The 25,585-nt window shown below is 50.3% G+C and overlaps 1 protein-coding gene across 1 annotated transcript in view; it reads left to right on the top strand.

Moving 5' to 3' along the window:
* Positions 1 to 22,475, top strand: part of LOC311117498 (C-myc promoter-binding protein-like) — a gene marked incomplete at its 5' end in the record, with an annotated part of 105,202 nt that extends 82,727 nt beyond the window's left edge. The window contains 9 exon segments of the mRNA XM_084192421.1: positions 11,629 to 11,711; positions 11,893 to 12,068; positions 12,187 to 12,354; positions 13,709 to 13,874; positions 14,376 to 14,636; positions 16,246 to 16,363; positions 21,018 to 21,180; positions 21,523 to 21,587; positions 21,839 to 22,475. Of these exon segments, the coding sequence (XP_084048547.1) occupies positions 11,629 to 11,711; positions 11,893 to 12,068; positions 12,187 to 12,354; positions 13,709 to 13,874; positions 14,376 to 14,636; positions 16,246 to 16,363; positions 21,018 to 21,180; positions 21,523 to 21,587; positions 21,839 to 21,975 (1,337 nt within the window).
* Between the last annotated feature and the right edge of the window lie 3,110 nt (positions 22,476 to 25,585).

The raw sequence follows: 25,585 nt of genomic DNA, 5'->3' as shown, positions 1-25,585 counted from the left end.
GGGGAGGAGAGAGGGAGGAGCTAGGGTTAGACAACCAGGTACTGCCCTGTCACTGGGGAGGAGAGAGGGAGGAGTTAGGGTTAGACAACCAGGTACTGCCCTGTCACTGGGGAGGAGAGAGGGAGGAGCTAGGGTTAGACAACCAGGTACTGCCCTGTCACTGGGGAGGAGAGAGGGAGGAGCTAGGGTTAGACAACCAGGTACTGCCCTGTCACTGGGGAGGAGAGAGGGAGGAGCTAGGGTTAGACAACCAGGTACTGCCCTGTCACTGGGGAGCAGAGAGGGAGGAGCTAGGGTTAGACAACCAGGTACTGCCCTGTCACTGGGGAGGAGAGAGGGAGGAGTTAGGGTTAGACAACCAGGTACTGCCCTGTCACTGGGGGGGGGGGGGGGAGCTAGGGTTAGACAACCAGGTACTGCCCTGTCACTGGGGAGGAGAGAGGGAGGAGTTATGATTAGACAACCAGGTACTGCCCTGTCACTGGGGAGGAGAGAGGGAGGAGCTAGGGTTAGACAACCAGGTACTGTCACTGGGGAGGAGAGAGGGAGGAGTTAGGGTTAGACAACCAGGTACTGCCCTGTCACTGGGGAGGAGAGAGGGAGGAGCTAGGGTTAGACAACCAGGTACTGTCACTGGGGAGGAGAGAGGGAGGAGTTAGGGTTAGACAACCAGGTACTGCCCTGTCACTGGGGAGGAGAGAGGGAGGAGTTAGGGTTAGACAACCAGGTACTGCCCTGTCACTGGGGAGGAGAGAGGGAGGAGCTAGGGTTAGACAACCAGGTACTGCCCTGTCACTGGGGAGGAGAGAGGGAGGAGCTAGGGTTAGACAACCAGGTACTGCCCTGTCACTGGGGAGGAGAGAGGGAGGAGCTAGGGTTAGACAACCAGGTACTGCCCTGTCACTGGGGAGCAGAGAGGGAGGAGCTAGGGTTAGACAACCAGGTACTGCCCTGTCACTGGGGAGGAGAGAGGGAGGAGTTAGGGTTAGACAACCAGGTACTGCCCTGTCACTGGGGGGGGGGAGGAGCTAGGGTTAGACAACCAGGTACTGCCCTGTCACTGGGGAGGAGAGAGGGAGGAGTTATGATTAGACAACCAGGTACTGCCCTGTCACTGGGGAGGAGAGAGGGAGGAGCTAGGGTTAGACAACCAGGTACTGTCACTGGGGAGGAGAGAGGGAGGAGTTAGGGTTAGACAACCAGGTACTGCCCTGTCACTGGGGAGGAGAGAGGGAGGAGCTAGGGTTAGACAACCAGGTACTGTCACTGGGGAGGAGAGAGGGAGGAGTTAGGGTTAGACAACCAGGTACTGTCACTGGGGAGGAGAGAGGGAGGAGCTAGGGTTAGACAACCAGGTACTTCCCTGTCACTGGGGAGGAGAGAGGGAGGAGGTAGGGTTAGACAACCAGGTACTGCCCTGTCACTGGGGGGAGAGAGAGGGAGGAGCTAGGGTTAGACAACCAGGTACTGCCCTGTCACTGGGGAGGAGAGAGGGAGGAGTTAGGGTTAGACAACCAGGTACTGCCCTGTCACTGGGGAGGAGAGAGGGAGGTGCTAGGGTTAGACAACCAGGTACTGCCCTGTCACTGGGGAGGAGAGAGGGAGGAGTTAGGGTTAGACAACCAGGTACTGCCCTGTCACTGGGGAGGAGAGAGGGAGGAGTTAGGGTTAGACAACCAGGTACTGCCCTGTCACTGGGGAGGAGAGAGGGAGGAGTTAGGGTTAGACAACCAGGTACTGCCCTGTCACTGGGGAGGAGAGAGGGAGGAGCTAGGGTTAGACAACCAGGTACTGCCCTGTCACTGGGGGGGAGAGAGGGAGGAGTTAGGGTTAGACAACCAGGTACTGCCCTGTCACTGGGGAGGAGAGAGGGAGGAGTTAGGGTTAGACAACCAGGTACTGCCCTGTCACTGGGGAGGAGAGAGGGAGGAGTTAGGGTTAGACAACCAGGTACTGCCCTGTCACTGGGGAGGAGAGAGGGAGGAGTTAGGGTTAGACAACCAGGTACTGCCCTGTCACTGGGGGGGAGAGAGGGAGGAGTTAGGGTTAGACAACCAGGTACTGCCCTGTCACTGGGGAGGAGAGAGGGAGGAGTTAGGGTTAGACAACCAGGTACTGTCACTGGGGAGGAGAGAGGGAGGAGTTAGGGTTAGACAACCAGGTACTGTCACTGGGGAGGAGAGAGGGAGGAGCTAGGGTTAGACAACCAGGTACTGCCCTGTCACTGGGGGGGGGGGAGGAGCTAGGGTTAGACAACCAGGTACTGCCCTGTCACTGGGGAGGAGAGAGGGAGGAGTTAGGGTTAGACAACCAGGTACTGCCCTGTCACTGGGGAGGAGAGAGGGAGGAGCTAGGGTTAGACAACCAGGTACTGTCACTGGGGAGGAGAGAGGGAGGAGTTAGGGTTAGACAACCAGGTACTGTCACTGGGGAGGAGAGAGGGAGGAGCTAGGGTTAGACAACCAGGTACTGCCCTGTCACTGGGGAGCAGAGAGGGAGGAGCTAGGGTTAGACAACCAGGTACTGTCACTGGGGAGGAGAGAGGGAGGAGTTAGGGTTAGACAACCAGGTACTGTCACTGGGGAGGAGAGAGGGAGGAGCTAGGGTTAGACAACCAGGTACTGTCACTGGGGAGGAGAGAGGGAGGAGCTAGGGTTAGACAACCAGGTACTGCCCTGTCACTGGGGAGGAGAGAGGGAGGAGTTAGGGTTAGACAACCAGGTACTGCCCTGTCACTGGGGGGAGAGAGAGGGAGGAGCTAGGGTTAGACAACCAGGTACTGCCCTGTCACTGGGGAGGAGAGAGGGAGGAGTTAGGGTTAGACAACCAGGTACTGCCCTGTCACTGGGGGGGAGAGAGGGAGGGGTTAGGGTTAGACAACCAGGTACTGCCCTGTCACTGGGGAGCAGAGAGGGAGGAGTTAGGGTTAGACAACCAGGTACTGCCCTGTCACTGGGGAGGAGAGAGGGAGGAGCTAGGGTTAGACAACCAGGTACTGCCCTGTCACTGGGGGGGGAGAGAGGGAGGAGTTAGGGTTAGACAACCAGGTACTGCCCTGTCACTGGGGAGGAGAGAGGGAGGAGTTAGGGTTAGACAACCAGGTACTGCCCTGTCACTGGGGAGGAGAGAGGGAGGAGCTAGGGTTAGACAACCAGGTACTGCCCTGTCACTGGGGAGGAGAGAGGGAGGAGTTAGGGTTAGACAACCAGGTACTGCCCTGTCACTGGGGAGGAGAGAGGGAGGAGCTAGGGTTAGACAACCAGGTACTGCTCTGTCACTGGGGAGGAGAGAGGGAGGAGTTAGGGTTAGACAACCAGGTACTGTCACTGGGGAGGAGAGAGGGAGGAGCTAGGGTTAGACAACCAGGTACTGCCCTGTCACTGGGGAGCAGAGAGGGAGGAGCTAGGGTTAGACAACCAGGTACTGTCACTGGGGAGGAGAGAGGGAGGAGTTAGGGTTAGACAACCAGGTACTGCCCTGTCACTGGGGAGGAGAGAGGGAGGAGCTAGGGTTAGACAACCAGGTACTGTCACTGGGGAGGAGAGAGGGAGGAGTTAGGGTTAGACAACCAGGTACTGCCCTGTCACTGGGGAGGAGAGAGGGAGGAGCTAGGGTTAGACAACCAGGTACTGTCACTGGGGAGGAGAGAGGGAGGAGCTAGGGTTAGACAACCAGGTACTGCCCTGTCACTGGGGAGGAGAGAGGGAGGAGCTAGGGTTAGACAACCAGGTACTGTCACTGGGGAGGAGAGAGGGAGGAGTTAGGGTTAGACAACCAGGTACTGCCCTGTCACTGGGGAGGAGAGAGGGAGGAGTTAGGGTTAGACAACCAGGTACTGCCCTGTCACTGGGGAGGAGAGAGGGAGGAGCTAGGGTTAGACAACCAGGTACTGCCCTGTCACTGGGGAGGAGAGAGGGAGGAGCTAGGGTTAGACAACCAGGTACTGCCCTGTCACTGGGGAGGAGAGAGGGAGGAGCTAGGGTTAGACAACCAGGTACTGCCCTGTCACTGGGGAGCAGAGAGGGAGGAGCTAGGGTTAGACAACCAGGTACTGCCCTGTCACTGGGGAGGAGAGAGGGAGGAGTTAGGGTTAGACAACCAGGTACTGCCCTGTCACTGGGGGGGAGGGAGGAGCTAGGGTTAGACAACCAGGTACTGCCCTGTCACTGGGGAGGAGAGAGGGAGGAGTTATGATTAGACAACCAGGTACTGCCCTGTCACTGGGGAGGAGAGAGGGAGGAGCTAGGGTTAGACAACCAGGTACTGTCACTGGGGAGGAGAGAGGGAGGAGTTAGGGTTAGACAACCAGGTACTGCCCTGTCACTGGGGAGGAGAGAGGGAGGAGCTAGGGTTAGACAACCAGGTACTGTCACTGGGGAGGAGAGAGGGAGGAGTTAGGGTTAGACAACCAGGTACTGCCCTGTCACTGGGGAGGAGAGAGGGAGGAGTTAGGGTTAGACAACCAGGTACTGCCCTGTCACTGGGGAGGAGAGAGGGAGGAGCTAGGGTTAGACAACCAGGTACTGCCCTGTCACTGGGGAGGAGAGAGGGAGGAGCTAGGGTTAGACAACCAGGTACTGCCCTGTCACTGGGGAGGAGAGAGGGAGGAGCTAGGGTTAGACAACCAGGTACTGCCCTGTCACTGGGGAGCAGAGAGGGAGGAGCTAGGGTTAGACAACCAGGTACTGTCACTGGGGAGGAGAGAGGGAGGAGTTAGGGTTAGACAACCAGGTACTGTCACTGGGGAGGAGAGAGGGAGGAGCTAGGGTTAGACAACCAGGTACTTCCCTGTCACTGGGGAGGAGAGAGGGAGGAGGTAGGGTTAGACAACCAGGTACTGCCCTGTCACTGGGGAGGAGAGAGGGAGGAGCTAGGGTTAGACAACCAGGTACTGCCCTGTCACTGGGGAGGAGAGAGGGAGGAGTTAGGGTTAGACAACCAGGGACTGCCCTGTCACTGGGGAGGAGAGAGGGAGGAGCTAGGGTTAGACAACCAGGTACTGCTCTGTCACTGGGGAGGAGAGAGGGAGGAGTTAGGGTTAGACAACCAGGTACTGTCACTGGGGAGGAGAGAGGGAGGAGTTAGGGTTAGACAACCAGGTACTGTCACTGGGGAGGAGAGAGGGAGGAGCTAGGGTTAGACAACCAGGTACTGCCCTGTCACTGGGGAGCAGAGAGGGAGGAGCTAGGGTTAGACAACCAGGTACTGTCACTGGGGAGGAGAGAGGGAGGAGTTAGGGTTAGACAACCAGGTACTGCCCTGTCACTGGGGAGGAGAGAGGGAGGAGCTAGGGTTAGACAACCAGGTACTGCCCTGTCACTGGGGAGGAGAGAGGGAGGAGCTAGGGTTAGACAACCAGGTACTGCCCTGTCACTGGGGAGGAGAGAGGGAGGAGCTAGGGTTAGACAACCAGGTACTGCCCTGTCACTGGGGAGCAGAGAGGGAGGAGCTAGGGTTAGACAACCAGGTACTGCCCTGTCACTGGGGAGGAGAGAGGGAGGAGTTAGGGTTAGACAACCAGGTACTGCCCTGTCACTGGGGGGGGGGAGGAGCTAGGGTTAGACAACCAGGTACTGCCCTGTCACTGGGGAGGAGAGAGGGAGGAGTTATGATTAGACAACCAGGTACTGCCCTGTCACTGGGGAGGAGAGAGGGAGGAGCTAGGGTTAGACAACCAGGTACTGTCACTGGGGAGGAGAGAGGGAGGAGTTAGGGTTAGACAACCAGGTACTGCCCTGTCACTGGGGAGGAGAGAGGGAGGAGCTAGGGTTAGACAACCAGGTACTGTCACTGGGGAGGAGAGAGGGAGGAGTTAGGGTTAGACAACCAGGTACTGCCCTGTCACTGGGGAGGAGAGAGGGAGGAGTTAGGGTTAGACAACCAGGTACTGCCCTGTCACTGGGGAGGAGAGAGGGAGGAGCTAGGGTTAGACAACCAGGTACTGCCCTGTCACTGGGGAGGAGAGAGGGAGGAGCTAGGGTTAGACAACCAGGTACTGCCCTGTCACTGGGGAGGAGAGAGGGAGGAGCTAGGGTTAGACAACCAGGTACTGCCCTGTCACTGGGGAGCAGAGAGGGAGGAGCTAGGGTTAGACAACCAGGTACTGTCACTGGGGAGGAGAGAGGGAGGAGTTAGGGTTAGACAACCAGGTACTGTCACTGGGGAGGAGAGAGGGAGGAGCTAGGGTTAGACAACCAGGTACTTCCCTGTCACTGGGGAGGAGAGAGGGAGGAGGTAGGGTTAGACAACCAGGTACTGCCCTGTCACTGGGGAGGAGAGAGGGAGGAGCTAGGGTTAGACAACCAGGTACTGCCCTGTCACTGGGGAGGAGAGAGGGAGGAGTTAGGGTTAGACAACCAGGGACTGCCCTGTCACTGGGGAGGAGAGAGGGAGGAGCTAGGGTTAGACAACCAGGTACTGCTCTGTCACTGGGGAGGAGAGAGGGAGGAGTTAGGGTTAGACAACCAGGTACTGTCACTGGGGAGGAGAGAGGGAGGAGTTAGGGTTAGACAACCAGGTACTGTCACTGGGGAGGAGAGAGGGAGGAGCTAGGGTTAGACAACCAGGTACTGCCCTGTCACTGGGGAGCAGAGAGGGAGGAGCTAGGGTTAGACAACCAGGTACTGTCACTGGGGAGGAGAGAGGGAGGAGTTAGGGTTAGACAACCAGGTACTGCCCTGTCACTGGGGAGGAGAGAGGGAGGAGCTAGGGTTAGACAACCAGGTACTGTCACTGGGGAGGAGAGAGGGAGGAGTTAGGGTTAGACAACCAGGTACTGCCCTGTCACTGGGGAGGAGAGAGGGAGGAGCTAGGGTTAGACAACCAGGTACTGTCACTGGGGAGGAGAGAGGGAGGAGCTAGGGTTAGACAACCAGGTACTGCCCTGTCACTGGGGAGGAGAGAGGGAGGAGCTAGGGTTAGACAACCAGGTACTGTCACTGGGGAGGAGAGAGGGAGGAGTTAGGGTTAGACAACCAGGTACTGTCACTGGGGAGGAGAGAGGGAGGAGCTAGGGTTAGACAACCAGGTACTGCCCTGTCACTGGGGAGGAGAGAGGGAGGTGCTAGGGTTAGACAACCAGGTACTGTCACTGGGGAGGAGAGAGGGAGGAGTTAGGGTTAGACAACCAGGTACTGCCCTGTCACTGGGGAGGAGAGGGGGAGGTGCTAGGTTTAGACAACCAGGTACTGTCACTGGGGAGGAGAGAGGGAGGAGTTAGGGTTAGACAACCAGGTACTGCCCTGTCACTGGGGAGGAGAGAGGGAGGAGCTAGGGTTAGACAACCAGGTACTGTCACTGGGGAGGAGAGAGGGAGGAGTTAGGGTTAGACAACCAGGTACTGCCCTGTCACTGGGGAGGAGAGAGGGAGGAGTTAGGGTTAGACAACCAGGTACTTCCCTGTCACTGGGGAGGAGAGAGGGAGGAGCTAGGGTTAGACAACCAGGTACTGCCCTGTCACTGGGGAGGAGAGAGGGAGGAGCTAGGGTTAGACAACCAGGTACTGCCCTGTCACTGGGGAGGAGAGAGGGAGGAGCTAGGGTTAGACAACCAGGTACTGCCCTGTCACTGGGGAGCAGAGAGGGAGGAGCTAGGGTTAGACAACCAGGTACTGCCCTGTCACTGGGGAGGAGAGAGGGAGGAGTTAGGGTTAGACAACCAGGTACTGCCCTGTCACTGGGGGGGGGGAGGAGCTAGGGTTAGACAACCAGGTACTGCCCTGTCACTGGGGAGGAGAGAGGGAGGAGTTATGATTAGACAACCAGGTACTGCCCTGTCACTGGGGAGGAGAGAGGGAGGAGCTAGGGTTAGACAACCAGGTACTGTCACTGGGGAGGAGAGAGGGAGGAGTTAGGGTTAGACAACCTGGTACTGCCCTGTCACTGGGGAGGAGAGAGGGAGGAGCTAGGGTTAGACAACCAGGTACTGTCACTGGGGAGGAGAGAGGGAGGAGTTAGGGTTAGACAACCAGGTACTGCCCTGTCACTGGGGAGGAGAGAGGGAGGAGCTAGGGTTAGACAACCAGGTACTGCCCTGTCACTGGGGAGGAGAGAGGGAGGAGCTAGGGTTAGACAACCAGGTACTGCCCTGTCACTGGGGAGGAGAGAGGGAGGAGCTAGGGTTAGACAACCAGGTACTGCCCTGTCACTGGGGAGCAGAGAGGGAGGAGCTAGGGTTAGACAACCAGGTACTGCCCTGTCACTGGGGAGGAGAGAGGGAGGAGTTAGGGTTAGACAACCAGGTACTGCCCTGTCACTGGGGGGGGGGAGGAGCTAGGGTTAGACAACCAGGTACTGCCCTGTCACTGGGGAGGAGAGAGGGAGGAGTTATGATTAGACAACCAGGTACTGCCCTGTCACTGGGGAGGAGAGAGGGAGGAGCTAGGGTTAGACAACCAGGTACTGTCACTGGGGAGGAGAGAGGGAGGAGTTAGGGTTAGACAACCAGGTACTGCCCTGTCACTGGGGAGGAGAGAGGGAGGAGCTAGGGTTAGACAACCAGGTACTGTCACTGGGGAGGAGAGAGGGAGGAGTTAGGGTTAGACAACCAGGTACTGTCACTGGGGAGGAGAGAGGGAGGAGCTAGGGTTAGACAACCAGGTACTTCCCTGTCACTGGGGAGGAGAGAGGGAGGAGGTAGGGTTAGACAACCAGGTACTGCCCTGTCACTGGGGAGGAGAGAGGGAGGAGCTAGGGTTAGACAACCAGGTACTGCCCTGTCACTGGGGAGGAGAGAGGGAGGAGTTAGGGTTAGACAACCAGGGACTGCCCTGTCACTGGGGAGGAGAGAGGGAGGAGCTAGGGTTAGACAACCAGGTACTGCTCTGTCACTGGGGAGGAGAGAGGGAGGAGTTAGGGTTAGACAACCAGGTACTGTCACTGGGGAGGAGAGAGGGAGGAGCTAGGGTTAGACAACCAGGTACTGTCACTGGGGAGGAGAGAGGGAGGAGTTAGGGTTAGACAACCAGGTACTGCCCTGTCACTGGGGAGGAGAGAGGGAGGAGCTAGGGTTAGACAACCAGGTACTGTCACTGGGGAGGAGAGAGGGAGGAGTTAGGGTTAGACAACCAGGTACTGCCCTGTCACTGGGGAGGAGAGAGGGAGGAGCTAGGGTTAGACAACCAGGTACTGTCACTGGGGAGGAGAGAGGGAGGAGCTAGGGTTAGACAACCAGGTACTGCCCTGTCACTGGGGAGGAGAGAGGGAGGAGCTAGGGTTAGACAACCAGGTACTGTCACTGGGGAGGAGAGAGGGAGGAGTTAGGGTTAGACAACCAGGTACTGTCACTGGGGAGGAGAGAGGGAGGAGCTAGGGTTAGACAACCAGGTACTGCCCTGTCACTGGGGAGGAGAGAGGGAGGTGCTAGGGTTAGACAACCAGGTACTGTCACTGGGGAGGAGAGAGGGAGGAGTTAGGGTTAGACAACCAAGTACTGCCCTGTCACTGGGGAGGAGAGGGGGAGGTGCTAGGTTTAGACAACCAGGTACTGTCACTGGGGAGGAGTTAGGGTTAGACAACCAGGTACTGCCCTGTCACTGGGGAGGAGAGAGGGAGGAGCTAGGGTTAGACAACCAGGTACTGTCACTGGGGAGGAGAGAGGGAGGAGTTAGGGTTAGACAACCAGGTACTGCCCTGTCACTGGGGAGGAGAGAGGGAGGAGTTAGGGTTAGACAACCAGGTACTGCCCTGTCACTGGGGAGGAGAGAGGGAGGAGCTAGGGTTAGACAACCAGGTACTGCCCTGTCACTGGGGAGGAGAGAGGGAGGAGCTAGGGTTAGACAACCAGGTACTGCCCTGTCACTGGGGAGGAGAGAGGGAGGAGCTAGGGTTAGACAACCAGGTACTGCCCTGTCACTGGGGAGCAGAGAGGGAGGAGCTAGGGTTAGACAACCAGGTACTGCCCTGTCACTGGGGAGGAGAGAGGGAGGAGTTAGGGTTAGACAACCAGGTACTGCCCTGTCACTGGGGGGGGGGGGGAGCTAGGGTTAGACAACCAGGTACTGCCCTGTCACTGGGGAGGAGAGAGGGAGGAGTTATGATTAGACAACCAGGTACTGCCCTGTCACTGGGGAGGAGAGAGGGAGGAGCTAGGGTTAGACAACCAGGTACTGTCACTGGGGAGGAGAGAGGGAGGAGTTAGGGTTAGACAACCAGGTACTGCCCTGTCACTGGGGAGGAGAGAGGGAGGAGCTAGGGTTAGACAACCAGGTACTGTCACTGGGGAGGAGAGAGGGAGGAGTTAGGGTTAGACAACCAGGTACTGCCCTGTCACTGGGGAGGAGAGAGGGAGGAGCTAGGGTTAGACAACCAGGTACTGCCCTGTCACTGGGGAGGAGAGAGGGAGGAGCTAGGGTTAGACAACCAGGTACTGCCCTGTCACTGGGGAGGAGAGAGGGAGGAGCTAGGGTTAGACAACCAGGTACTGCCCTGTCACTGGGGAGCAGAGAGGGAGGAGTTAGGGTTAGACAACCAGGTACTGCCCTGTCACTGGGGGGGGGGAGGAGCTAGGGTTAGACAACCAGGTACTGCCCTGTCACTGGGGAGGAGAGAGGGAGGAGTTATGATTAGACAACCAGGTACTGCCCTGTCACTGGGGAGGAGAGAGGGAGGAGCTAGGGTTAGACAACCAGGTACTGTCACTGGGGAGGAGAGAGGGAGGAGTTAGGGTTAGACAACCAGGTACTGCCCTGTCACTGGGGAGGAGAGAGGGAGGAGCTAGGGTTAGACAACCAGGTACTGTCACTGGGGAGGAGAGAGGGAGGAGTTAGGGTTAGACAACCAGGTACTGTCACTGGGGAGGAGAGAGGGAGGAGCTAGGGTTAGACAACCAGGTACTTCCCTGTCACTGGGGAGGAGAGAGGGAGGAGGTAGGGTTAGACAACCAGGTACTGCCCTGTCACTGGGGGGAGAGAGAGGGAGGAGCTAGGGTTAGACAACCAGGTACTGCCCTGTCACTGGGGAGGAGAGAGGGAGGAGTTAGGGTTAGACAACCAGGTACTGCCCTGTCACTGGGGAGGAGAGAGGGAGGTGCTAGGGTTAGACAACCAGGTACTGTCACTGGGGAGGAGAGAGGGAGGAGTTGGGGTTAGACAACCAGGTACTGCCCTGTCACTGGGGAGGAGAGAGGGAGGAGTTAGGGTTAGACAACCAGGTACTGCCCTGTCACTGGGGAGGAGAGAGGGAGGAGTTAGGGTTAGACAACCAGGTACTGCCCTGTCACTGGGGAGGAGAGAGGGAGGAGTTAGGGTTAGACAACCAGGTACTGCCCTGTCACTGGGGAGGAGAGAGGGAGGAGCTAGGGTTAGACAACCAGGTACTGCTCTGGCCAAGAGGTAGGGGAGGTAGAAAGGACTCTTACCAAACTAGGCCAGCAGACGATGCCTTGTACAGTTGAGGTGATTTGAGGTGGAGTCTGATTGGAGCTCTTCATTCAAGCTACTCAGACTCTCTGCCCTTCTCATGTCTGATTAGCATCCACTGTGCACTAGCCTGACATGGAAATCCACTGCCCTGAGTTAGCAGTTAGCTAACGGCTAGCCATCAGAGACTGTTTACTGCTGACACCGATGATAGCAGACCTTCATGGATAATGGTATGCTTCTTCTCCGGTCGTGCCCTCTCTCTCCTCCAGGCTTTCCTCTCCCAGACCGGTCTGATCTGGGCTCGTCTCGCTACACCAGCAATAGCAGTGTCTTCCAGAACTACGCCATGGAGGTGAGAACACCACACATACAGACCTCTCAACCTTAAACCAGGAAAACTCACGGGAACATTGAAAAGAAGCCTACACTACAGCTAGCTCGAGACAAAGGATCCAGGCCAGGGTGGTCTCTGCCATTTTGTGCCGACCCCTGCCTGACCTGACGTCCATGTTGGCTCTGCTGTGTGCTTCCAGCTGCTGATCTCCAGCTGCTCTCGCTGTAAGACGTGTGACTGTCTGGTGTACGACGAGGAGATCATGGCAGGATGGACGGCTGACGACTCTAACCTCAACACCACCTGTCCCTTCTGTGGGGTCCCCTTCCTCCCCTTCCTCAATGTAGAGATCAGAGACCTGAGAGGACCTGGGAGGTACAGTTTATACACACAGACATTTACACCCTCCCCTATCTGCCAATATCACACCTACACTCATCCTTCTCCCCCGTCCTCCTGTCACCCCGTCTTTCCTCTCCTGCGCTCCCTTCAGGTTCTTCCTGAAGAGCAGTCCGTCAGCGGATGAGGCTGTGTCGTCGTCCTACTCTGTCTCAACCGGTCTGGACACCGGGACGTCCACCCTGTCCACTCCCTGTCCCACCACCGTCCTGTCACCTCTCTCACCCAGGATCACTGTAGAGGGCTGCTCTGGTAACAACAGGTACACTACACACTATACACTATACACTATACACTATACACTATACACTACACACTACACACTATACACTACACACTACACACTACACACTACACACTACACACTATACACTATACACTATACACTATACACTATACACTATACACTACACACTACAGACTACACACTACACACTACACACTACACACTATACACTATACACTACACACTATACACTGAGATTATTAGTCAATATTAGTATGCTGGTAGTGTTCCCTCTCTCAATTAGTTTCCTGAGATTATTAGTCAATATTAGTATGCTGGTAGTGTTCCCTCTCTCAATTAGTTTCCTGAGATTATTAGTCAATGTTAGTATGCTGGTAGTGTTCCCTCTCTCAATTAGTTTCCTGAGATTATTAGTCAATATTAGTATGCTGGTAGTGTTCCCTCTCTCAATTAGTTTCCTGGGATTATTAGTCAATATTAGTATGCTGGTAGTGTTCCCTCTCTCAATTAGTTTCCTGAGATTATTAGTCAATATTAGTATGCTGGTAGTGTTCCCTCTCTCAATTAGTTTCCTGAGATTATTAGTCAATATTAGTATGCTGGTAGTGTTCCCTCTCTCAATTAGTTTCCTGAGATTATTAGTCAATATTAGTATGCTGGTAGTGTTCCCTCTCTCAATTAGTTTCCTGAGATTATTAGTCAATATTAGTATGCTGGTAGTGTTCCCTCTCTCAATTAGTTTCCTGAGATTATTAGTCAATGTTAGTATGCTGGTAGTGTTCCCTCTCTCAATTAGTTTCCTGAGATTATTAGTCAATATTAGTATGCTAGTAGTGTTCCCTCTCTCAATTAGTTTCCTGAGATTATTAGTCAATATTAGTATGCTGGTAGTGTTCCCTCTCTCAATTAGTTTCCTGAGATTGTTAGTCAATATTAGTATGCTGGTAGTGTTCCCTCTCTCAATTAGTTTCCTGAGATTGTTAGTCAATATTAGTATGCTGGTAGTGTTCCCTCTCTCAATTAGTTTCCTGAGATTATTAGTCAATATTAGTATGCTGGTAGTGTTCCCTCTCTCAATTAGTTTCCTGAGATTATTAGTCAATATTAGTATGCTGGTAGTGTTCCCTCTCTCAATTAGTTTCCTGAGATTATTAGTCAATATTAGTATGCTGGTAGTGTTCCCTCTCCCTCCTCATTTGGGCTTCTGTTGGATCACATGACATCTCATTAGAGAATGTGTTTGAAGTAGCCACCTACTGATACTATCTGCAATGGAAAACAGGAGCTCCTCCGCAATCTGCAACACCTGGTCCTAACACTGATGTGTGTGTGTGTGTGTGTGTGTGTGTGTGTGTGTGTGTGTGTCCAGGGCCCAGTGTATAGAGATCCCCACAGAGCGGCGCCAGGGGGCCCTGTCCCCAGGGTCAGCTATGGTGCGGAGTGTCAGTGCCTTTGGCCCCATGCAGGAACCGACTACACTCAACCACAGTGTACCAATTACAGGCAGCTTGCCCAGCCGACTCAACGAAGCCACCGTGAGACACACCCCCAAAGCACACGCATACTGGGTTCACATGCACATATTTCACACACACCCCCAAAACACACGCATACTGGGTTCACATGCACATATTTCACACACACCCCCAAAGCACACGCATACTGGGTTCACATGCACATATTTCACACACACCCCCAAAGCACACGCATACTGGGTTCACATGCACATATTTCACACACACCCCCAAAGCACACGCATACTGGGTTCACATGCACATATTTCACACACACCCCCAAAGCACACGCATACTGGGTTCACATGCACATATTTCACCTTTTATGGGAACAGTGGGGACATCAGGGAAAGAGGCAAAAGCTTTTCTGAAGGTCCTAGAGAACACACACACACACACACACACACACACACACACACACATTCTTACTAGATTAATATGATGTATCTGTAGTGGTCCAGTACCACCCACAGCCTAACTTCTCAACTTTAACCCCTTGACCCTGAAACCCCTCCTCCCCAGGACTCCCTGGGTATGGATGTGGACTGGCGTCTTCACCACCCAGAACCAGTCACGGTACCCTACCTGAGTCCCCTGGTGCTGTGGAAGGAGCTGGAGTCCCTGCTGGAGAACGAGGGAGACCCTGTTATCACAGTATCGTCCGTGGTGGACCACCACCCCATCATCTACTGGAACCTGGTTTGGTACTTCAGACGCCTGGACCTGCCCAGCAACCTGCCTGGACTCATACTGACCTCCGAGCACTGCAACAGGGGATCTACGGTAGGGGAACACTCACATACAGTGCTATGAAAAAAGTATTTGCCCCCCTTTCTAATTTTCTCTAACTTTTGCATATTTGTGATACTGAATGTTATCAGATCTTCAACCAAAACCTAATATTAGATAAAGGGAACATAAGTGAACAAATAACACAACAATTACATATTTATGTCATAAACAAAGTTATGCAACACCCAATTCCCCCGTGTGAAAAAGTAATTGCCCCCTTACACTCAATAACTGGTTGTGCCACCTTTAGCTGCAATGACTCCAACCAAATGCTTCCTGTAGAATTCTCTGATACAGAGCAGAATTCATGGTTCCTTCTATTAAGGCAAGTCGTCCAGGTCCTGAGGCAGCAAAGCATCCCCAAACCATCACACCACCACCGCCATGCTTGACCGTTGGTATGATGTTCTTACTTTGGAATGCAGAGTTTGGTTTTCGCCAGGCATTATGGGACCCATCTCGTCCAAAAGGTTATACTTTTGAATCATCTGTCCATAGAACGTTCTTCCAAGAGTCTTGATGATCATCCAGGTGCTTTTTGGCAAACTTGAGTCAACTTTTTGGACGAGATGGGTCCCATTGCAGCTGGCACAACCAGTTACTGAGTGTAAGGGGGCAATTACTTTTTCACACAGGGGAATTGGGTGTTGCATAACTTTGTTTATGAAATAAATATGTAATTGTTGTGTTATTTGTTCACTTATGTTCCCTTTATCTAATATTAGGTTTTGGTTGAAGATCTGATAACATTCAGTATCACAAATATGCAAAAGTAGAGAAAATTAGAAAGGGGGCAAATACTTTTTCATAGCACTGTATATATACACACACAGGATACACACACACACACACACACACACACACACACAGGATACACACACCAACCTGCCTGGACTACTTACCTCTGAGCACTACGGTATACACACAAACACTTGCTTGGCCTCATCCACATGCATTTGGAAACATGTCCTTCAACCTTCAACTCACTCCAGATTCCCTGTCTATACGTCTCACTCCAGATTCCCTGAATCTGTCTAAACGTCTCACTCCAGATTCCCTGAATCTGTCTATACGTCTCACTCCAGATTCCCTGTCTATACGTCTCACTCCAGATTCCCTGTCTATACGTCTCACTCCAGATTCCCTGTCTATACGTCTCACTCCAGATTCCCTATCTATACGTCTCACTCCAGATTCCCTGTCCATACGTCTCACTCCAGATTCCCTGTCTATACGTCTCACTCCAGATTCCCTGTCTATACGTCTCACTCCAGATTCCCTGTCTATACGTCTCACTCCAGATTCCCTGTCCATACGTCTCACTCCAGATTCCCTGTCTATACGTCTCACTCCAGATTCCGTCTATACGTCTCACTCCAGATTCCCTGTCCATACGTCTCACTCCAGATTCCCTGTCCATACGTCTCACTCCAGATTCCCTGTCTTTACGTCTCACTCCAGATTCCCAGTCTATACGTCTCACTCCAGATTCCCTGTCTACCAGAACGCTAGGTGTGACACCAGGCGATAGAGTACATGACATATTGTCATTGAGCAGCCAGTGTGTGTGTTTCTCACTGCTGACCCTGTCCTTCCCCAGGTCCCTCGCCACTGGATGTCAGAGGACAGCAAACACGTGTTGATCCAGATCTTATGGGACAACCTCAAGCTGCACCAGGATCCCATCCAGCCGTTTTACATCCTCTGGAACACACAGAGTAAGTTATACTCTACATCAGGGCCTGTCTCAGTGAAATACATGAAGTTATACTCTACATCAGGGCCTGTCTCAGTGAAATACATGAAGTTATACTCTACATCAGGGCCTGTCTCAGTGAAATACATGAAGTTATACTCTACATCAGGGCCTGTCTCAGTGAAATACATGAAGTTATACTCTACATCAGGGCCTGTCTCAGTGAAATACATGAAGTTATACTCTACATCAGGGCCTGTCTCAGTGAAATACATGAAGTTATACTCTACATCAGGGCCTGTCTCAGTGAAATACATGAAGTTATACTCTACATCAGGGCCTGTCTCAGTGAAATACATGAAGTTATACTCTACATCAGGGCCTGTCTCAGTGAAATACATGAAGTTATACTCTACATCAGGGCCTGTCTCAGTGAAATACATGAAGTTATACTCTACATCAGGGCCTGTCTCAGTGAAATACATGAAGTTATACTCTACAGCAGAGCCTGTCTCAGTGAAATACATGAAGTTATACTCTACATCAGGGCCTGTCTCAGTGAAATACATGAAGTTATACTCTACATCAGGGCCTGTCTCAGTGAAATACATGAAGTTATACTCTACATCAGGGCCTGTCTCAGTGAAATACATGAAGTTATACTCTACATCAGGGCCTGTCTCAGTGAAATACATGAAGTTATACTCTACATCAGGGCCTGTCTCAGTGAAATACATGAAGTTATACTCTACATCAGGGCCTGTCTCAGTGAAATACATGAAGTTATACTCTACATCAGGGCCTGTCTCAGTGAAATACATGAAGTTATACTCTACATCAGGGCCTGTCTCAGTGAAATACATGAAGTTATACTCTACATCAGGGCCTGTCTCAGTGAAATACATGAAGTTATACTCTACATCAGGGCCTGTCTCAGTGAAATACATGAAGTTATACTCTACATCAGGGCCTGTCTCAGTGAAATACATTAAGTTATACTCTACATCAGGGCCTGTCTCAGTGAAATACATGAAGTTATACTCTACAGCAGAGCCTGTCTCAGTGAAATACATGAAGTTATACTCTACATCAGGGCCTGTCTCAGTGAAATACATGAAGTTATACTCTACATCAGGGCCTGAAGCCGTCTCAGTGAAATACATGAAGTTATACTCTACATCAGGGCCTGTCTCAGTGAAATACATGAAGTTATACTCTACAGCAGAGCCTGTCTCAGTGAAATACATGAAGTTATACTCTACATCAGGGCCTGTCTCAGTGAAATACATGAAGTTATACTCTACATCAGGGCCTGTCTCAGTGAAATACATGAAGTTATACTCTACATCAGGGCCTGTCTCAGTGAAATACATGAAGTTATACTCTACATCAGGGCCTGTCTCAGTGAAATACATGAAGTTATACTCTACATCAGGGCCTGTCTCAGTGAAATACATGAAGTTATACTCTACAGCAGAGCCTGTCTCAGTGAAATACATGAAGTTATACTCTACATCAGGGCCTGTCTCAGTGAAATACATGAAGTTATACTCTACATCAGGGCCTGAAGCCGTCTCAGTGAAATACATGAAGTTATACTCTACATCAGGGCCTGTCTCAGTGAAATACATGAAGTTATACTCTACAGCAGAGCCTGTCTCAGTGAAATACATGAAGTTATACTCTACATCAGGGCCTGTCTCAGTGAAATACATGAAGTTATACTCTACATCAGGGCCTGTCTCAGTGAAATACATGAAGTTATACTCTACATCAGGGCCTGTCTCAGTGAAATACATGAAGTTATACTCTACATCAGGGCCTGTCTCAGTGAAATACATGAAGTTATACTCTACATCAGGGCCTGTCTCAGTGAAATACATGAAGTTATACTCTACATCAGGGCCTGTCTCAGTGAAATACATGAAGTTATACTCTACATCAGGGCCTGTCTCAGTGAAATACATTAAGTTATACTCTACATCAGGGCCCGTCTCAGTGAAATACATGAAGTTATACTCTACATCAGGGCCTGTCTCAGTGAAATACATGAAGTTATACTCTACAGCAGGGCCTGAAGCCGTCTCAGTGAAATACATTCTTTGTATGCTGGTACCTTGTTTTATCAAGGAACAGATAAAGCCCATAAGTCTATATTTTACTGTGGTTTTAAGAAGAGCATATCTGTACGAATTGTGGATGTCTTGTTGCCTTTTTGTGGCCTAGCTTTGGCAGATGGAAGAGCTCAGAACCTTGGGCAGCTATGTGGCAGCCATTTTGAATCTATGTGTACTGTAATGTCTGGGAGCTAACAGGGGTCTGTTGTGCTCTCTGTTCTCTGTCTTTCAGGGCAGCCATTTTGGATCTCTGTGTACTGTAATGTCTGGGAGCTAACAGGGGTCTGTTGTGCTCTCTGTTGTCTGTCTTTCAGGGCAGCCATTTTGGATCTCTGTGTACTGTAATGTCTGGGAGCTAACAGGGGTCTGTTGTGCTCTCTGTTCTCTGTCTTTCAGGGCAGCCATTTTGGATCTCTGTGTACTGTAATGTCTGGGAGCTAACAGGGGTCTGTTGTGCTCTCTGTTCTCTGTCTTTCAGGGCTTAATTGTGCTCTGTTGTTAGACAGTGAGTGTTCTCTTTAGGACTCTACAACTGAGTCCTCTCCTTTGTCTCTGTATGTCCTGTCTGCTTTTCTGCGCTCTGTTTGTTCTCTTTGTAGTCATTTGGAAAACCCGTTTCATTTTCTCTGTCCTCAGTATCTTTCCATTTGTGTGGTTGAAATGCATCGCTGTATTGCTGTTCTCCACTTGCTTGACAGTCTTGAGAATTCTGTGGGCTGTCTTTTGATTGGATTGTCTAAATAATGTTGTTTCCAGTGATTCATTTTCTTCAGTTCTTCCAACGTTTTAATGTGTGCCTTCGTCTAGTTGGATCTCAAATACACCCCTGTATTATACACTCCTGTATTTGAGGATGGGTTAGCGTCTCTGGTTTACTGTGTGTGTGATCGCTCTTGCATACCTACGTGTGTGCGCACGTGGACGTGTTTGTTATACACTGCTCAAAAAAATAAAGGGAACACTAAAGTAACACATCCTAGATCTGAATGAATGAAATAATCTTATTAAATACTTTTTTCTTTACATAGTTGAATGTGCTGACAACAAAATCACACAAAAAGTATCAATGGAAATCAAATGTATCAACCCATGGAGGTATGGATTTGGAGTCACCCTCAAAATTAAAGTGGAAAACCACACTACAGGCTGATCCAACTTGTGGATGTAATGTCCTTAAAACAAGTCAAAATGAGGCTCAGTAGTGTGTGTGGCCTCCACGTGCCTGTATGACCTCCCTACAACGCCTGGGCATGCTCCTGATGAGGTGGCGGATGGTCTCCTGAGGGATCTCCTCCCAGACCTGGACTAAAGCATCCGCCAACTCCTGGAAAGTCTGTGGTGCAACGTGGTGTTGGTGGATGGAGCGAGACATGATGTCCGAGATGTGCTCAATTGGATTCAGGTCTGGGGAACGGGCGGGCCAGTCCATAGCATCAATGCCTTCCTCTTGCAGGAACTGCTGACACACTCCAGCCACATGAGGTCTAGCATTGTCTTGCATTAGGAGGAACCCAGGGCCAACCGTACCAGCATATGGTCTCACAAGGGGTCTGAGGATCTCATCTCGGTACCTAATGGCAGTCAGGCTACCTCTGGCGAGCACATGGAGGGCTGTGCGGCCCCCCAAAGAAATGCCACCCCACACTATGACTGACCCACCGCTAAACCAGTCATGCTGGAGGATGTTGCAGGCAGCAGAACGTTCTCCATGGCGTCTCCAGACTCTGTCACGTCTGTCACGTGCTCAGTGTGAACCTGCTTTCATCTGTGAAGAGCACAGGGCGCCAGTGGCGAATTTGCCAATCTTGGTGTTCTCTGGCAAATGCCAAACGTCCTGCACGGTGTTGGGCTGTAAGCACAACCCCCACCTGTGGACGTCGGGCCCTCATACCACCCTCATGGAGTCTGTTTCTGACCGTTTGAGCAGACACATGCACATTTGTGGCCTGCTGGAGGTCATTTTGCAGGGCTCTGGCAGTGCTCCTCCTGCTCCTCCTTGCACAAAGGCGGAGGTAGCAGTCCTGCTGCTGGGTTGTTGCCCTCCTACGGCCTCCTCCACGTCTCCTGATGTACTGGCCTGTCTCCTGGTAGCGCCTCCATGCTCTGGACACTACGCTGACAGACACAGCAAACCTTCTTGGCACAGCTCGCATTGATGTGCTGCACTACCTGAGCCACTTGTGTGGGTTGTAGACTCCGTCTCATGCTACCACTAGAGTGAAAGCACCGCCAGCATTCAAAAGTGACCAAAACATCAGCCAGGAAGCATAGGAACTGAGAAGTGGTCTGTGGTCACCACCTGCAAAACCAGTCCTTTATTGGCGGTGTCTTGCTAATTGCCTATAATTTCCACCTGTTGTCTATTCCATTTGCACAACAGCATGTGAAATGTATTGTCAAACAGTGTTGCTTCCTAAGTGGACAGTTTGATTTCACAGAAGTGTGATTGACTTGGAGTTACATTGTGTTGTTTAAGTGTTCCCTTTATTTTTTTGAGCGGTGTATATACAGTGTGTATTAGTGTAGCCTACATATCCATCTTTCTGACCCCTGACCCAGGTGTGGGCTACCCATTGTGTCGTCCTGTGAGCGAGGCGGAGCGTCCGTTTGGGGAGGAGCTACTCCACAGCGTGGTCAAGAGCATCCAGAGGAACGACGTCTCTCGACCAATGGGACAGCTCCTACAGCTGCTGGGGCAGAGCCTGGGGGTCAAGAGGCAAAGGTCAGGGGGTTACACATTAATAACTCCATTGTCCAGGGGCATGTTCAGGAGGATGTAACATTACCGAACATTCAGATAGGAAGGTATTTTGTAGAACAGACATGATTGTCTGTCAGGATAAAGAATTGTCAGCTCTCTTCATTCTATTTCTATCTATCTGTAACAGTCAGAGCGTTTCACATCACTAAATACACCCCACAAGTCAGTTGGTGCAAATATAGCAATACTAAACGATATCCAAGGTTGGATGTCAAAGAGAGACAGTCGGCATGCTATCTACTGGAACTAGTCTGCTAAATCTCCACTGTAACATCTAACACCCCCGTGCTCTTCCCTCTGCAGGAGTCTGTACAGAGATATCCTCTTCCTGTCTCTGGTGGCTCTGGGAAAGGACAACATTGACATCGGTAAGTCTGCTTCCGTGGTGCTAGTAGTTTCAGAAGTACTGGAGTGTGCTCCCAGCCGACAACTCTCCAGGTGCAGGGTACACAAACGTAATCTAGAAGGACACTAAATACCCACACGCTGTTGAAAGCTCCTGCGGTGTATTGCAACGTTTTCACTAGAAGGTCTTCAGTTGAAATTAGATTTAAATCAGTGTTAAACATGGATTAACATTGACGTGATAATCTCATCTCACTCTTCCTCCTCCCTCCAGACGCTTTTGACCGTGAATACAAGATGGCGTACGACCGCCTCAGCCCGACCCTGGTGAAGCTGACGCACAACTGTGACCGTCCGCCCAGCGCTGGGGTCATGGAGTGTCGCAAGACCTTCGGAGAGCCCTACCTCTGAACTCTGACCCCTTACCCCTGACATGACACCTCCGACACCTCAGCCTCCACCCGGCCAGTCACCTCCACCACACAGCATAGCACAGCCATGGGTAGCACACATGGGTAGGGTTCAAGAGATCTTTGTGTCCATGAAAAGCGCAGTATAAAATCAATTTATTACAACGGTGGCTCTCCCAAAGAGGACAGAGGATTTCTTGAAAAAGACAAGCTCAGGAAGCCCTTAAGAAAGACTTAGAGAATGTGTGATGATACCTTGTTGATACCGTGTGTTTGGGTCATGTCTGTAACCTGTGAGAAACGTGACGGGGTTGACGAGAGCGTAAAGGAGCTGACGAACCAAGGCTGGTATTATGTAGTCCGACTAGTCTCACAAAAGGGATTTTTTTTTTAATCACATCTCATCACTTGGATGTATATGAACTGGACATACCACTCTGGATGGATGGAGATCATACACATTAACGTAACAACGTTTTCACACAAAAATGTGTTCCATTTCGGGGTACTTATGTTTTACAAATCTTGTACAAATTGATATATACAATGCAAAATGTACTTTATATACCACAGTAGTAGAACCTTTTTTAAAACAACATTTATATTATATAGTCATATATAAAGACTAATATTAGCAATATTTTACTTAACGTTAATTCTATTTATTCAAAGTAAGCATTTTATTTATTCTAGTCTGTTTTATTTGTTTAGTGGATGTACTGGCTTCATGTCAGGTTGAACATCCATTCCTCTCCTCCTGTGGTTGATGGATGTACTGGCTTCATGTCAGGTTGAACATCCATTCCTCCCCTCCTGTGGTTGATGGATGTACTGGCTTCATGTCAGGTTGAACATCCATTCCTCTCCTCCTGTGGTTGATGGATGTACTGGCTTCATGTCAGGTTGAACATCCATTCCTCTCCTCCTGTGGTTGATGGATGTACTGGCTTCATGTCAGGTTGAACATCCATTCCTCCCCGCCTGTGGTTGATGGATGTACTGGCTTCATGTCAGGTTGAACATCCATTCCTCTCCTCCTGTGGTTGATGGATGTACTGGCTTCATGTCAGGTTGAACATCCATTCCTCTCCTCCTGTGGTTGATGGATGTACTGGCTTCATGTCAGGTTGAACATCCATTCCTCTCCTCCTGTGGTTGATGGATGTACTGGCTTCATGTCAGGTTGAACATCCATTCCTCTCCTCCTGTGGTTGATGGATGTACTGGCTTCATGTCAGGTTGAACATCCATTCCTCTCCTCCTGTGGTTGATGGATGTACTGGCTTCATGTCAGGTTGAACATCCATTCCTCTCCTCCTGTGGTTGATGGATGTACTGGCTTCATGTCAGGTTGAACATCCATTCCTCTCCTCCTGTGGTTGATGGCTGTTAAAAGGTCTAGGAGTATCTACAGTGTAGTGTTACGGTACAGGCTACTGTACCACATTAATGTCCATCATAAACTGAACTAAGCTGATTTGCAGTATTGTATCAGTGGGGGCGTTGAAAGATTTACTCTAAACCACTAAAGGTCGCTTTAAAACTGCCAAAATGTTGCGTTAAATACTTAATTTCCGCTGCACTTTACAACAGATTTTGTTGTTGTTGACAAGACGCATCCTGAGTATGGATTGATTCGTTTGATCAAAAATATAAATGTATTTCACAGAAATACCCATACTGAGTCGAATACTTTTGACGTTTACAAAACTGATTGACCACTGTTTCTGTTTTTAAAGTAACGTGCAATTGTAAAAACAGACTTTGACATCTTTGGCACAACATGCTGTATGAATCGACACCGCAGATATCAGTATTTAATATCGTTAAAGTGAAAGTACCTTCAAGTTTAAAGTTTGAGTACCCTTTGAGGACCTCCTGTTAAGAACATTTAGTTACCCTTTTGATATATGGAGGGAATATTTCTACACAACAGTAGGTTCCGTATCCTTTCGTATTCTCTATACTACCTGTACGTATGAGCTGTGAATAGTGGGTTATGACAAGGAAAGTATGGGTAATTCAATAGTTTTGAGGTAACTGTCTGTTCCCCTTCAAAAAAACGTATTTGGGGTTTTAATTTTCTTATGTGTTTGAGAACCAAAAAGTAATAATCCAAAACAGTACGATGGTACAGTGTGTGTGTATACTGAACAAAAATATAAACGCAACATGTAAAGTCTTGGTCCCATTTTTCATGAGCTGAAATAAAACATCCCAGGAATGTTCCATACGCACAAAAAGCGTATTTCTCTCGAATTTTGTGCACAAATTTGTTTACATCCCTGTTAGTGAGCATTTCTCCTTTGCCAAGATAATCCATCCACCTGACAGGTGTGGCGTATCAAGAAGCTGATTAAACAGCATGATCATTACACAGGTGCACCTTGTGCTGGGGACAATAAAAGGCCCACCCAGGCCCACCCATGGCAGTGCCCCTGCCCAGTCATGTGAAATACATATATTAAGGCCTAATGAATTTATTTTAATTGACTGATTTCCTTCTATGAACTGTAACTCAGTAAAATATTTTAAATTGTTGCATGTTGCATTTTATATTGTTGTTCAGTATAGTTCTGTTAGGAGCTATAAGTCTAGAGCTGGGGTCAGTAAGAATGATTCATATCATTGACGTGTAGGCGAGTCCAGGGTTGGGGTTAATTCCATTTCAATTCCAGTCAATTTCTCTTCAACGCTTTTCAATTTGTAATTTGGTTTACTTTCTGAATTGGCTAAATTAAAATGGAATTGACCCCAAACCCTGACTGAGTCGCTCCAGTCACAGGTTGTATTCCCAAACCTGAGGCCAGTTCAGTTCTCCTGAAACGCAACGTCTGGTTTCTAACCCATGTTGAGGACTTCAGGCTGACACAACGCACCAACGTTCAATAACTTGATACACCCTTAAAAGCTTTACATATGGTCCTATATATATCTCTACATGTTAATCTATATACTGATCGAATACAATACAAGTGTTCTGTTTATCTTCCATACAAGGGACTATATGGGTAAAAACCTACGTTGGCTTCCCTGTTCAGCAGCACGACTGAACGTTCATTGGCACATCACATGCAGTAAAAACCTTTTGAAAATAAAGAAGTGGTTGATGTATCAGGACCTCAGTCCAGTGGCTATGATGACATGGCTGTTCATATCTGGCCTATTATACTGATGATACCAAGTTCAGCCTTGGCGATGTGTATTGCCTTCAATTTATTTTAAATAATGTTTTGCTGATTTTATGTGGGAAGGAAGAGGTGTGCACACCTGAACATAGATTATAATGCTTTCCGTTGTCTGAGTTGAGAACAACCCCATTGTGTGCACTAGACCAGGTATACACTTGAAAATCCTCAGTTTTAAGTATGTAGCAACATCTCTCTCGAAAATGCTTCCAATTCAGAATTAAATCATTGAAGTACCTTTATGACATTTATAATGTCCCCCTTCAACAGATATGTTAAACACCTATCCTGGCGACTGCAATGTAGACAGAACGCCACGAATCATCTTACCTGAAGTGAGGCACACCGGTGACCTCCAATTACAATGTAACAACATACTGATGTCATTGGCTAGAAGAGGACCTCTGTCAAGAAGGGTCCAAT

The sequence above is a fragment of the Coregonus lavaretus genome, assembly GCF_964263955.1.
Source record: "Coregonus lavaretus genome assembly, contig: HAP1_SCAFFOLD_1015, whole genome shotgun sequence".
Lineage (NCBI taxonomy): Eukaryota > Metazoa > Chordata > Actinopteri > Salmoniformes > Salmonidae > Coregonus > Coregonus lavaretus.
This window is presented reverse-complemented; position numbering and strand designations above follow the sequence as displayed.